This window comes from Muscardinus avellanarius (assembly GCF_963383645.1).
Source record: "Muscardinus avellanarius genome assembly, chromosome: 5".
In the NCBI taxonomy this organism is placed as follows: Eukaryota; Metazoa; Chordata; class Mammalia; order Rodentia; family Gliridae; genus Muscardinus; species Muscardinus avellanarius.
The window spans coordinates 61,674,619-61,688,929 of NC_137790.1; the positions used below are offsets into that span (position 1 = coordinate 61,674,619).

General features: G+C 43.0%; 1 protein-coding gene across 1 annotated transcript in view; it reads left to right on the plus strand.

The window, feature by feature from the left end:
• Positions 1-348: 348 nt before the first annotated feature.
• The window catches only part of PHLDB2 (pleckstrin homology like domain family B member 2), a gene marked incomplete at both ends in the record, with an annotated part of 135,671 nt that continues 121,708 nt past the window's right edge, over positions 349-14,311 (plus strand). Inside the window, one exon of the mRNA XM_080696141.1 lies at positions 349-415. Within this exon, the coding sequence (XP_080552267.1) occupies positions 349-415 (67 nt within the window). The remainder of the gene's footprint in view (positions 416-14,311) is intronic.

The following is a 14,311-nucleotide window of genomic DNA, read 5'->3' on the forward strand; positions in this document are numbered from 1 at the left end:
TTGATAAGAGATGACTACAGACTCATTTGCTGGAGTCTGTTTCTTTAAAAATCTTTAAGAATATTCCATCTAAAAGTGTGCCATTGTTATTAGTGGTGTGGTATCTAAGTTGTATCATTCTAAAGGAGAATTTGCAGTGAGACAACAGGGAGAACTAGGATTCAGATTTTTTTTTACTTCAACAGGAGTTAGTGTTTCCCAGCTAGTCAATATCTGTAGCTGTGTTCACATCTTTCAGATTTCAGTTCAGCTTTCAGCTTCCCAGTCATGATGGTACCCCTCTTTTCTTGCTGAATGCAGACTTGTATTGATCCCGGTGTCTCCTCTGAGAGTCAGCAGAAGATGCTGATGGAAGAGGAAGGTATCCAGAGAGAGGATCCCAAAGAAGATGGAGTTGGCGATGTGCAGCATTTTGGTGAGAACCCTCTCAGTATGTACATCATACTCTGAGATTTTCAGTGCATACTTAAAGGAACCTACTCCACCACACATATTAGGAATGAGCTACAATTTTCCAACATAAAGCCAGGAGTCCAGAAAACAGCAGGAAGATAGCCTAAGGCTGGTAATCCCTCTCCAGAGTTTAGTCCCTGTTCCTACCTCATAGAAGACATCCTGAGGGTTTGTTTAAACCAGATGCTAAGTGACAGAAAGACCAATGCAGCTATGTGGAGAGGCCTTTTCCAGTGACTCATCAGTCATTCCAAAATCAAATCACACACACACACACACACACACACACACACACACACACACACGTGTACACATGGGGTGGAATGCATAGAGAAAGGTCCCAAGTTTTTAGGCTCTAACGATCCTGCTGTCTCCTCCTGAGAGGAACGGGGCTCCAACTCAACTCCTTTCAACTCACAGGGTTTGTGGTGCTGGCTGATATCTTTTCGTATGTTCTCCTGGCACTCAAACAAAATAAAGGGATTTATAAAATCTATATTTTCCTCATTATTTTTTATTATTCATTATGATCAAGTAACCAGGGACATGCTATGTTCAGGGACATGCTGGGTACCTGGCTTCAGTCAAGCTCGTTGGTATTTTCCCACAATTAACTAACTGGATCTGTACTGCAGAGTCCTCTTCTATTAAGGAAGGGTGTTTGAAGCCAAATTTAATTTTTAATTTGCTCATTGTGTTAAGTTCTAGAAATATGCAGTTAAAATAGAAAGCTTCAGAAAAACAAATACATTTTCTAATATTCTGTGTATACATATATACACATATATGTATGTTTTATGTAGGTATCTATGTATGTGTATATATATATATATGTGTGTGTATGTATATATCTAGAGAGAAAGACTTTTACTGATGCAATATAATTGGACATAATAGTGAGATTCATAGTGGTATATTCACTGGGTATTGTGCACACCTTTAATCCCAGTATTTGGGAGGTCAAGACAATAGAATCACAGATTTGAAGCAAGCCTCAGCAATTTAGAGAATCTCTACTTCAAAATAAAATAAAAATGGATATGCGTGTATCTCGAAAGTGGAATGACCCCGAGTTCAATCTCCAATATCAAAAAACAACATAGTGATATATTTATATATGTACATAACATCACTTGGTCTGTTTTCTTTTCCAGAACTCCCTTCCCTCCCCTCCTCCTTTCACCACCGTCTTCCACTACTCTGTTAGTCTCCCTTGTTTATGAGAGATCCTTTCTTCTGCTTTTTTTCTTTATAGCTTCCATTAAAAGGAATCATTGTATTATTCTGTTATGGTCTCTAGCATATCTGCAATCGTGCAGGGAGTATTATCCTGAGCAGACATGGGAAATAAAAGAAAAATTGCAATTTCACAATATGAAATACTTTGGCACTTAACTAAAACTGGGCTGGGGTTGGGGAAACTTTCTGGAGGAGGTGGTTTCTGAATTAACTGTTACTGGGTGAACTCTGATTAAGAAGAAAAGTGAGCGTGGGCAGCACATGTGAATAACTGCAGGTAACTTATTGTGATTAGAAAATTTTCTCCTTGTAGGAAAAGGGAGGAGTTGTTAAGCTATTAGGTGGTGAAATAACCTGGATTAGCCAGACACTTTATTTTGTTTGTTTGTTTGTTTGTTTGCTAACCTAAGGATTCCTGACTTATTTTTTTTTTTATAGCTTTGAGGAGACACTAAAGAATTAAAGCAATGAAATGATGAGATTAGATTTTTGGTGTTCAAAACCAATTTATGCCATTACTCAATAGATCTTCAGAAAGCTTAGAACTTTGAAGGAATGTGAAAGTGAAAAAGACTAATAAAACAATTGAACATTTTAACTGCTGCTATTGAGACCAGAAGCTTGATTTAGAAGCTTATTATAATTTTGATATCTGGCTACTTAGGCTGCTCAGCCAATATGTCCAACCATAAATGCAAACTTCAAATACTGAGTAATTCCTCACAACACTCTACACTCCATCACTCCTCATGGACAAATGCACAGGGTCTTTGGTTTGACCTTAACTTCCTCCTTTAAAGTTCTTCTATCTTTACTTTCCTTGGAAGAGCCTTGCTTACCCCACACCCAGTATCACTCCAGCCTCAGACCTAATAAGACTCCATCTCCCCTTGGCCCTGGGCTTGTTTCTGGCTGTCTCTAAGAGTAGGAGTGGAAAATACTAGATAGTCAATGACGCCATATAGAATGGAGGAAAAAATACGACTGATAGATATTTAAGAGGTTAAAAAGGGCTGGGGATACAGCTCAGCAGTAGAGAGAGCTTGCCTAGCATGTTTGGGGCCCATAGTTTAATGGACAGTGGATAGCATCACACACACACACACACACACACACACACACACACACACACAGAAAGAGAAAAAATTATATAATTTGGCAATTGATTATTAAGAGGGACTGAGGAAAGAAAAAATTATATAATTTGGCAATTGATTGTTAAGAGGGACTGAGGAAGAATTAAAAACTAAATTTTCCACATTGGAGAGTTGGATCACTAGATATAAGAGTGGGATCTCAAGTTTAGATTATGCCTAAGAAGGAGGGCCGAAGGGTGCATGTGGAGGAAGGTGATGATTTGGACATGCTGGATCTGCTGTGCTCTGTATAGGTACGCGTTGTGTGATCCCACCCTCCTCAGCCCTCCTTCTTTCTTGTAATAAGGATTGTGTTCATAGGAATGAAAAATAAGGGATTGATATTTCCAATAGGACCTAAAGCATTCAACTGTTTACAAAGCCATTGAGAATTTAACATGAAATGCTCACTGCCCCTGAAGGCCAAAACTCTCTTGAGAACTAATTATCAGTGAATTATTCACCAAGGGTAATGTTGCCTTCCACTGATGTAAAAGCTACTAAATTGCCTATGTAAGAAAATTTTCACCTGGATAGCCACTTTGATAACTTCTGCACAGGACAATAAACTCTTATCTATGGTCAACAGATGAGAGAAGTGAGAGGCTCCTGGGGGGTTTCCTTCACACTCCAGCTGTATGTGTAGGAGAAGTGGGGGTTGTATAAGTGTGTGTGTGGGGGGGGGGGGGGTTGTCCCAGACCTTATCTGGGGCCTTACTTTTTTTTCTGTACTAAGGATTGAGCCCAGGGTCATTCTACCTCTGAGCTACACCCCTCAGCCCTATTTTCTATTCTTTATTTTGAAATAAGGTCTCACTAGGTTGTGGAGGGCCTCACTAAGTAGCTGAGGTTGGCAGCAAACCTGCGATCCTCCTATCTCAGCCACCCTAGTGATGAGGTTACAAGTGTGTGCCACCATGCCTGGCTCTTAACTTTTTATTAAGGAAACAGAAAGAGAGCCCCAGAAAACTCTGCCAGTAGCTGGTATAGGAGACAAGGTAATATAGCCTTTAAACACATACACACACACACACACACACACACACACACACACACACATATGCTTCTTGATTAGTAAATTTATTTCAATATATGTCACTTTCCTCATGTGTCTTAAGAGGTGGCTCAGCTTCTTATAAGCCTAACTCTGATATCAACATACAAGATATAGTATAACCATATACCATGCTCAAGTTCTAGGGATTCTTACATTTCCCTTATAATATAATGCTAATACCTTAGGAACTGACCTCTGGAAATCAATGAGAGAATAATGTTTTAAATAGAATTCCTTTGGATTCTTATTTGAATAACACAGCAAATGGATGCCAATTATTTTCTTTAAGGCACATTTGTCACTTACAGAGACTCTTGGTTGTTGTGGATTGCCAGACTCTCGGAAGATTCTGGAATAACTCTACTTAACTCTGTACAAACTATGTGTAAACATCACTAACTATATCAGAAATTAATTATTCTAACAACCATTTTGTACTCACTGGGCAGCAACACGAAATCTCTAGTCAAAGCTGGAGGACCATAGAGTATTTTTTTTTATTAGCTATCTTTATAATTCTCCTGAAAGAAACAATGAAATTAGACAAATATCTATGATTCTAGTACTGGGGAGGCTGAGAGAGAAGGACCACAGGTCTGAGGCCAGCCTCAGCCTCAGCAACTTAATGAGAGTATGTTTCAAAATAATAAATTATATAGGGCTAGAGATGTAGCTCAGAGGTAGAATGCCCCTAGTTCTAATCCCCAGCAACACACACACACACACACACACACACACACACACACACACACACACACACAGACAATCTGGAGTAGGCAGAAAGAGAGACTGAGTTTCTTACCTGGAGATTTAATGAATACTTAGTTGTGCAGCCTTGGCTTGGAAGGATACCTAGTTATACCTTGTTCACCATAGGAAACAGCATCAGCAGGCCCTCATCGGAGTCTTTAAGTTTTGTGTCTGGAGCTCATCTTTCTCTTTCCTCCTACCCCTATATAATCAGGTTCCACTTCCTGCACAGCCACTGGTCTTTCCTGTGTTTGTCAGGCAAGGAAGAGCTGGTGCAAGTTTAGCTCAAGGAAATGACACAATTAAAATGGCATTAGACATGAAATCTGAAATTGAAATCCCCGTCTCTCCCCTCCCTCAAATCTGGCTCCAGCTTCTCCCATCTTATCTCCTCCTCCTCCCCCAGCACCTTCGCTGAGCCAGGCTGTGTGAGCACCATTGCCAAAGCTTCCTCGGCATCACTCTCTTCCTCTGCCTAGAAAGCCTTTTTTCCTCTTTCTTTCTTTCTTTCTTTCTTTCTTTCTTTCTTTCTTTCTTTCTTTCTTTCTTTCTTTCTTTCTCTCTTTCTTTCTTTTTGCAGTACTAGGGATGGACCCAGGCATTCTACCTCTGAGCTACACCCCCAGCTTTATATTTTATTCTTTATTTTGAAACAGGGTCTCTCTGAGTTGCAAAGGATCTCACTAAGTAATGGAGGCTGTCTGTGAACTGTGATCCTCCTGTCTCAGCCTCCCGAATGCCGGGATTACAAGCATGTGCCATCATGCCTGGCTAATCCTTTTCTTTTTATCTGATTTATTGGAGTTTTAAAATTTATTTATTTATTTATTTTGGTGGTCCTGGGGTTCCTGGAAACCCTTCTACCTCTGGGCTACACTCCCAGACCTATTTTTATACTTTTTTAAAATTTGGAAACAGGGTGTCTTAAGCCAGCATGGCTGGCTTCGAACCTGCGCGATCCTCCTGTCTCCGCCTCTCAAGCGTGGGGATTACAAGTGTGCGCCACCACGCCCTGCTTTATCAGACTTTTATTTTCCTTTTATCACATTTATTGGACTCACTGGGCAAAGATACTCCTTTATCTGAAGTCATTTTTAAATCTTTTTTTAAACTATGTTTTGTATTATGATACCACCTTACAGTTATGTTTTAGGCAGTAAATTCTTTATACAGAAACATCATAAAATGTTTTATCTCCAGCTTCCATCTGTCTAGGCACATTTTACAGAACAGAGTAGGTGCTTAGTAAATTTGCCTTTGTTTTAACATTCCCCTTGTTCAGAATCCTGGCCCTGCTCTGAGCTGTCAGAAGTCTTCTGTGCAACAAGATATATATTGTGTGTGTGTGTGTGTGTGTGTGTGTGTGTGTGTGAGAGAGAGAGAGAGAGATACATAAAATTTGAGCATCTATTCCTGCCCCAAGTAGGCAAGAAATCATGCCAATGCTCAAAAGACACGGATGTGCATGAGCATGGGCACACACATGCACACAACACACATTATTTAGGATGAATTTGGAATCAAAGAATAAGTGGAGAGATGATGAAAGCCAAATGAAAGGAAAAATAAAGACCCACATAGAGAAGTTGAGTTCTCTGCAAAACTGAGGACCATTACTAAGGTTCTGGGGTTTTTGTTTTGTTTGTTTTTTGTGGGTTTGAGGTTTTTTGTATTAAGCAAATAATACACAAAGAAATCTCCTTGTTTTAAGCCCACCATGCAGAAAAAGAAAAGACCAATTCAGGATCCTCAAGTGATTATAAAAGTGAGCCAGATAAACACAGCTGGGATAGGTTAATCTGAAGGACACACACACACACACACACACACACACACACACACCATCCTTTTCCTCCCTGACTACAACATAAACTCACAGAAAACAATGGGGGCAAGGCACAAAGAGAAGATTTTGAGGCATAAATTAACCAGAAATCCCAAATGGATTTAGGTCTTTCTTATGACCTGAAAACCAATATTGTGTTTAAACCTGAAGCAGCTTATGGGGAAATATCATTAAACTTGCTGGAGACACAGAATTGAATTATTTGCCTTTTGTATTCCTGGGAGGTTAAAGTGATATCCACCTTCATTTTAGTTTGTTTTCTAACTAGCTAATGCATTATTTATATACTTCTATATTTAAATAGATAATTGAGAACAAGAGTAAAATCTAAATATCCAATAATGTTATTAGAATAAAAACACATCAAAGACATAAAAAGGAGGAAGAAACAAAATCTTTATTACCATTTACACAATAATTTAGTAGTAAGATTGACTCTGAGCTTCCTGGAAACCAGGATACTGAAGAGAAACAATAGCTGACATAATTATAACAGTGAATGCAAATTCAGTGTGAAAATAGATGAAGGCAACTTTTTTAAGAAATAAAAGTATGATATATTTAAGAGAAAGAAAATGTATCCAGGCTTTAAGTTATAAGAGGAGTATGTGGTGTGGAACTCAATCTGCATAGAACAGTGTACAATATAATGGTCAATGTCATTAACAGCAATTTCACAAGGGCAAGTGTGGTTGAGAACTGTTCTTTGTGGTTGTTCTGTTAGTACTATCCATTCACTGTACAGAGAATAGTACTCACATTATCACGTTAATTCATACGAGTTTTTGGAAAAGCAATTTGTTTTTTCAGTGAGGGTGCAGAATGCACTCAAATTATTTGGCTAGTGAAGGGGCTGCGTCAGGTCTTTTACCCAGGTCTGCCTGACTTCAAAAATCAATGATCTTTCCACTACTATTTGCAAATAAAACTTCATGATTCTTTAAATTGTCATGATATTAAAGAAAATTTTGGTACAATCAGTTGTTCTGGGAGTTAGACTGGGAACTGAATTAAAAGCTACAAAACTTTGTTAGGCTCCCACTGCAGAGGAGGTAAGAGATAGACAGATTTGAGGACATAAAAAATTAATCTAGCTGAGCATGGTGGCGCACACCTGTAGTCCTCATACTTGGGATGCTGAGACAGGAATATTGCAGGTTTGAGACTGGTCTAAACAAATTAGTGAAGCCCTCAGCAACCCAGTGAGACTTGGGTTCAAAACACAAAATAAAATAGGGCTGAAGGTGTAGCTCAGAGGTAGAACGCCTCTGCGGTTCAATTTCCAGTACCACAACACACACACACACACACACACACACACACACACACACACAATGTTAATTAAGAAGAGTTAAAAGTTAAAGTCTAACCAGTCCTTGCTAATAAAAGGGAATGGAGTAACCCATCAATAATTTATAATATCACTGTGTATCATGCTTTCCCACCTGAGAGGGTGAAGAATACAGAGGAGTCAGGTCAGGTTCTGTAATCACTACAGACCCTGAAGAGGCAACCTAAGAAGGAAGGAGTGCTGTGGAGTTTAAACACCACAGCTTGAGCAACTGGTGGCCTAGAATAGGAGATAGAGTCTGGCCTATGATTAAACAGGAATTTTACTTTAAAGAACCTGATAAATGGAAAGAAAAACAGGCCTCACTTCTTTATTTCTTTTATTCTATTTTAAAGCATCATACCTAAAAGAAAGCCTTGGTGGTAATAATAACAGTAGTAGTTATTTGCTGAGTGTTTACTGTACAGCCTAAGATGTCCACGGCCTGTAGTTATCATTTAACATTGGTGCCTTCGGGGTGGTCTTGTCTGTCCTCAGACTGCTAGGGCATTATGAAAGCTATTGAAAATCACACTGACTCTTCAGGGGTGAGGAGCTTTGCTGGATTTAGCGACTTAAAAGCCACATTAAATGAATACTTTTAAAGCCTCTTGCATGTATCAGTTCTCAGAGTAGGATTCACACGAATATGAATAAGATGACCCCCTTGGTCTTCCAAAAACGGGGCTGTCGTTAAACAGACACCACGAGGCGGTTAGGGGAGGCCAGCAAGGATTAGTTTTCCCTAGTGATCGGGAGTAGCCATTCATTACCTAGAACTCTCCCTGGTAACATTCATACTTAGAGAAGAGGTGAAGTGAGGGTAGCATTGAACGTCATAAACTCGAGAAACAAGCGCCTATACTCAAATTCTGGGTGGCCATTGGCTTCTCTGTGCCTCATTTCTCACTTCTAAAATGGATGTAGTAACAGTTTTGAACTAATGAACACTATCATATATTTGGGAGAATGACTGATCTAAAAAGTGACTGTTGCTTTCAATACATTTCAGATTTCTTTTCTTAGACATGAATGTTGGCAATTTAATTATGGCTGTTCTAAGTGTGCTGTGTTAGTTTGCATGCTCCTTAGACACTCTGAGGGGAGAAAACCCGCTCCTAGAGTGTCTGGGTCAAGTATATGTCGGCAGAGTTTTCAGGCAAGGAAGTATTTTCAACTGTAGTTTTGAGCCGAAGCCATGATTCATTCTTAGACATCATCTATATGCCAGATACTCTTCTAGGCACTTTAAGGATATAGCACTGGAGAGAAGAGACTAGGAAGAAATCTCTGCCCACAGAGAACAAAGTTCTAGTGAGGAGAGACAGACCATAAACACAACTTAAAAGTACATTTCATAATTGTTAGAGGTGGATCTGGAGTGTCATTCCAAGGCCCATGTGTTAGAGATTTGGTCTCCAATCTTTGATACAGTTTGGAGATGGTGACACCTTTAAGAGGTAGAGCCTAGTGGGGGATCTTGAGATCACTGGGAGCATGACCTTGAAGGAAAGAGTGGGACCTCTGCTTGGCCACATGTTCCTATGATGATGTGCTGCCATGTGATAGGCCCAAAACAACAGGACCCATCAATCATAGATGGGAATGACCCAAACTGTGAGCCAAAATGATTCTTTAACTCTTTTTTTTTTTAATGTAGTACTAGTAAATCTAGAGGCATTTTACCTCTGAACTACATACCCAGCCCTAACTTTATTTTTAATTTGCAACAAGATCTTGCTAGGTTGATGAGGGACTCGATCTTGCTAGGTTGATGAGGGACTCGCTAAGTTGCTGAGGCTGGTTTTGAACCTGCAATCCTCCTGTCTCAGCCTCCCAGGTACTGTGATTACAGACATGCACCATTATGCTCGGCTACCCTTTTACTCTATAAGTTGATTATCTCAGGTATTTGTCATAGTAATGGAAAGCTGACTAACATGATAATATGACCGAAGGCAGTGATTCTGTCAATAAAATATAAGAAAGTTTATTAGTGTAGAAAGTGCATTTTATATTTTAATTTGAGTGGTCAGGTTATGCTTGGACAACACGATGGCATTTGAGCAACATTTTGAAGGAATTTACCAAGTTGTGCAGATTCGTGAGGGTGGAGAGGATACAGGAGTTCCAGGCATACAGGGCAGCTAGCACAGAGGCCCTGAGAGGAAAGCATGCCTCGCTAGGAATACTAGTCTTGGAACACTGAGGAGCCCATTGTGGCAGATACTGATAAGTGAGAGAGTAGATGAGGCCAGAGAATGCCAGATCAGTTATTGTCCTTACAGACCATTAGATGGACTTTGGCTTTTGCTTTGATTGAAATAGGATTTTGAGCAGAGGAGAGATCTGTGCTATCTAATGTTTAAAATGGATCACTCTGAAGACTGTATTGAGAATGTCCTGCATGAGGGCAAAAGCAGGAACAGGACAAGGGTAATCAGAGCCATGGCATAAGGGCAGATTAGACCTGCGTGAGAATAACTGGAAATGATAAGTAGCTGAATTCTGGATTTATTTCAGAAACAGGGCAGAAAGGATTCCTAATGGATTAAAGAAAAATAGAAAAGTTGTGGACAACCCCAAGGTTTTAGGCCCAGTATGGGACAATTTCAGTGGCTGAGACACAAATAGAGGAATATCAGGATTTCAGTGTTGTAATCCCAGCATTTGGGGGGCTAAGACCGGAGGATTGCGGTTTGCCAAAAGCCTCAGCTACTTAGTGAGGCACTCAGTAACTTAGTGAGACCCCGTTTCAAAATAAAGAATAAAAAACAGGGCAGGGGGTGTAGCTCGGAGGTTGAATGCTCCTGGGTTTCATCCCCAGACCCACAAAAAAAGAAAAAAGAAAAATGTTAAGTGTAAAAAGCCAGGCATGATGGCACATGCCTGTAATCCTGGTACTTAGGAGGCTGGGACAAGAGAATCACAGGTTCATGGCCAGCCTCAGCAACTTAATGAGGCCCTCCACAACTTAGTGACAGCGTGTTTCAAAATTTAAAAAAAGAAGAAAATAGGGCTAGGGTGTAGCCTGGAGGTAGAGTGTTTCTGGGTTCCACTTCCAGTACCACAAAAGAAAGAAAGAAGAAAGAAAGAAAGAAAGAAAGAAAGAAAGAAAGAAAGAAAGAAAGAAAGAAAGAAAGAAAGGAATAGAAAGTGTTAAGCGTAAGAAGCCCTATAGGCATCCAAGTGGACAGTGCCAGTAATCTGGAATTCAGGGGAGAGGGCCCAGTTGAAGACCAAATTTGGGAGTCACCAACACAGAGATGGTATTTGGTGCTGTAAGACAAGAGGAAAGCTCCAAAGAAAAGAATGCCGAAAGAGAAGACCGAAGCCCGACCTCTGCACACACCAGGGCTCGGAGGTTGGAAGAAGAGAAGGAATCAGCAAGGAACAACCAACCGGAGGGGTTGGAAAAAACCATGAAAATGTGCCGTGTAAGTCAAGTAAAAGTGAGCCCAGAAGTACAAAAGGACCAGCTGATAACTGCTGCTGTTTTGAGTGAGATGAAGATTGAGAAACAATCTTTTAGTTGTGCAGTTTGGTCTCTACAAGAACAATTCTAAGGATGTAGGAGGAGAAACGCCTGCTTTTAGAGTAGGTGAGAGGAGAGAAGCTGGAAAAAGCTTTTCTTAACAGTTTTTTTTTTTTTTTTTTTTTTTTTGGTGCTGGGATAGAACCCAGGGGCTTTCAACCTCCGGGTTACAACTCCAGACCTATTTTTTCTATTTTATTTGAAAAAAGGGTCTCACCAAGTTGCTGAGAGCCTCACAAAGTAGCTGAGGCTGGCTTCAAACCTGCGTGAACCTCCTGTCTCAGCCTCCCAAGCGCGGGCATTACAAGCATACGCCACCACGCCCGGCATTCTTAAGGGTTTTTTAAAGGAGTTCTGCTGTGGCTGAGCAGAAAAAAAGGGCAAATAGCTGGAGGGGTGGGGGGGGGTAGAGTCAAGAAAAATATACTTTTAAAAGGGAAGAAATAACACAATTTTAAGTTGATGGGGATGATCTAGTAAACAGGAGAAAATTGATGATGTATGAATTACTAGAGCACTTAACTACAAAATTGATTCTAGTATATTTCTGAGGGGGAAAAGCCAGGACAGGGGAGAAATCCTACAAAACACCAAGCATTCTCGCACAAGGCATTCAGGCAAGGTTGTCTTTTACTTGCATAAATGAAGTCTACTAAATAAGCTTTGTGTTAGAAACTACTGAAGCCAGGCAGCGCAGCGGTGGGGCACACCTGTAACCTCAGTACTTGGGAAGCTGAGACAGGAGGATTACAGGTTGGAGGCCGGCCTGTACATCTTACTGAGCCCCTGTTTCAAAATAAAAAATAAAAATTAAAAGGGCTTGGGGTATAACTCAGAAGTAGAATGCCCCTGAGTTCAATCTCCAATACCACAAACAAACAAACAAACAGAAAAGCCTACTGAGTCAATTTATGGTGCGAGGTACTTCACATATATTATACAGAAGCCTATTAACTGCCCTGCATCATCGGTACTAATATTAAGATGCTACAGATGAAGACATTGTTTTGGGAGCTACACTATCCTAAGTTAAGTAGTTTGCACTTTGCTGTGCTTTCCTGCTATTATTGTAAGTTCCTCCGGGTTGTCCTTCATCCCTGTAAGGCCGGGGTTGGGCCGGAATTGGCGGAGCCTCGCATTCCCTCCTGCAGAGGTGCGCCCTGGGCCATGCTGAGCCCGCTTGCTGCCTTCAAGTTAGCACCACCGCGGGACGTTCCAGTCAGCATTGTTTCATCCGGTGACTGCGACTCCGAAAACGCTGTTGTTTCCAACAGAGACACTTTAAAGAGAAACGGCTGCATCCGTATGAATGAGTTTCAAACCTTCCTGACCCCAGCCCTGGCTTAAGGCTGTTCGCCCACAAGGAACACAGCTGCTTTCTGACGCATCAGGTAAACCTGCCTAGGGGTGAAATGTCTGGAGAAGGTGCGGTCACCTGGAGTTTACCCAGCAGAAACTTCATCCGCCGCTGAGGAAACCATCACCCGAGGAGTTGTACTCTCCCGCCCTCCTCCCCAGCTCAGAAAGAAAGCCGTCACGAAAGTCTACCCTGCCTTGCTGCGAGGGAGGCTTTGAGAGAGAGGAGCCGGGTGATGGAGCCAACAGCCAGGTCCCTCCAGCGGCAATAAAAGTTCCAGCAGCAGACTGCCCCGGAGCAGGGGGGTCTCCGACTGTGTGGCTGGAACTCCTGGGTGCCCGCGGCCCAGCTCACGAAGGGGGCTGGGGTTGCGGGGCTCTGAGCCCACCATCCGAGCCCGAGGGGACCCCGAGGACCCGGCCGCGGCGGGGCTCAGGTGAGGGGCGCTGGCAGCGGGGCGGGAGGAGGGGGCTTGGGGGCCGGGGGCGAGAGGAGGCTGCGGCCGCCGGGGCCACGGGGGGGCGCGGAGCCAGGCTGGCGCTGGGCCGGGAGGGAGGACCCGGGGGAGGCGGGAGCAGGGCCCGGCCGAGGCCGGAGGGCGGGAGGAGGGCCGCCGCCGCCCGGGAGGAGGATGAGCCGGTGAGTGGGCGCCCGGGGCGCAGGCTTTCTTGGCTTCTCTTGCAGTCTGTAGGGACAAAAGCCCGGGCTGGGGTCGGCGGAGCACGAGCTGCGCAGCTTTAGGGAGCCCGAGCCCCGTGGTGGGTGGCCCTGGAGTTAAGGGGATCTTGGGGTTGGGGAGTCCGGAGGGAGGAGGCGATTCCCGAGCGATTGTAGGGAACCGGAGGGATTTGGGGGGGCCACAGGGGTAACTTTTGCAGACAACTCTAAACTGCTCAAGGAAAGACGGATCCAGGTCCTCCGGGTAGAGCTTTGGAAGAGAAAGTCCGCGGCGGGATGGCGTGGGGCGTGGACGCAGACGGGACCCCCTCTGCCCCCCGAATATCGGGCTAGCTACGCTTCTAGTTGCACTTTGTCTCAAGAGTGAGCTCGCGGGTGAGCCTCAGGGACGGAGGCTTTCCGCCGAGAGCCTCCGATTAAGATTTGACTTTGGACACCCTGTGTGTGTATTTTGTAGCCCCTTCCCCCACCCCCGCCCCGAACAGACAGAATCCGAATCGTTGGGGAGCGTTTTGGCCCTGTGTTCCCCCAAGCGCCCTGCACCGCGGAGGAGTAGCTGAAATGGTTTGCTGGTGCATTTAATAACCTCGCACTAGCGGTCGGTCATCACTTATTAAAGCGCGGAGGACCTGGCTAACTCCCGCCACCGCCAGGAAATTAAAAGGCTGACAGGCTGTGCCTCCCAGGGCTGGGGTTTCCTGTTGGAAGGAGTTCGGGAAGTCGAACCTGCTACCTTTCTTTTGTTAAAATAGGAAAGACTCCTCAGGCTTTTTTTTTTTTTTTTTTTTTTTTTTTCCTTTTTCTTCTGTAGGTAGACTTGCCCGCCCGGAACTGGAAATCCTCCGGGCTGGCCCTGCCCTCTTCTCTGCTAATGTTCTGCAGCTCTGAAGGGTCTCTGGAGAGTTCTAGGATACCCGCTAGCGCAGCCAG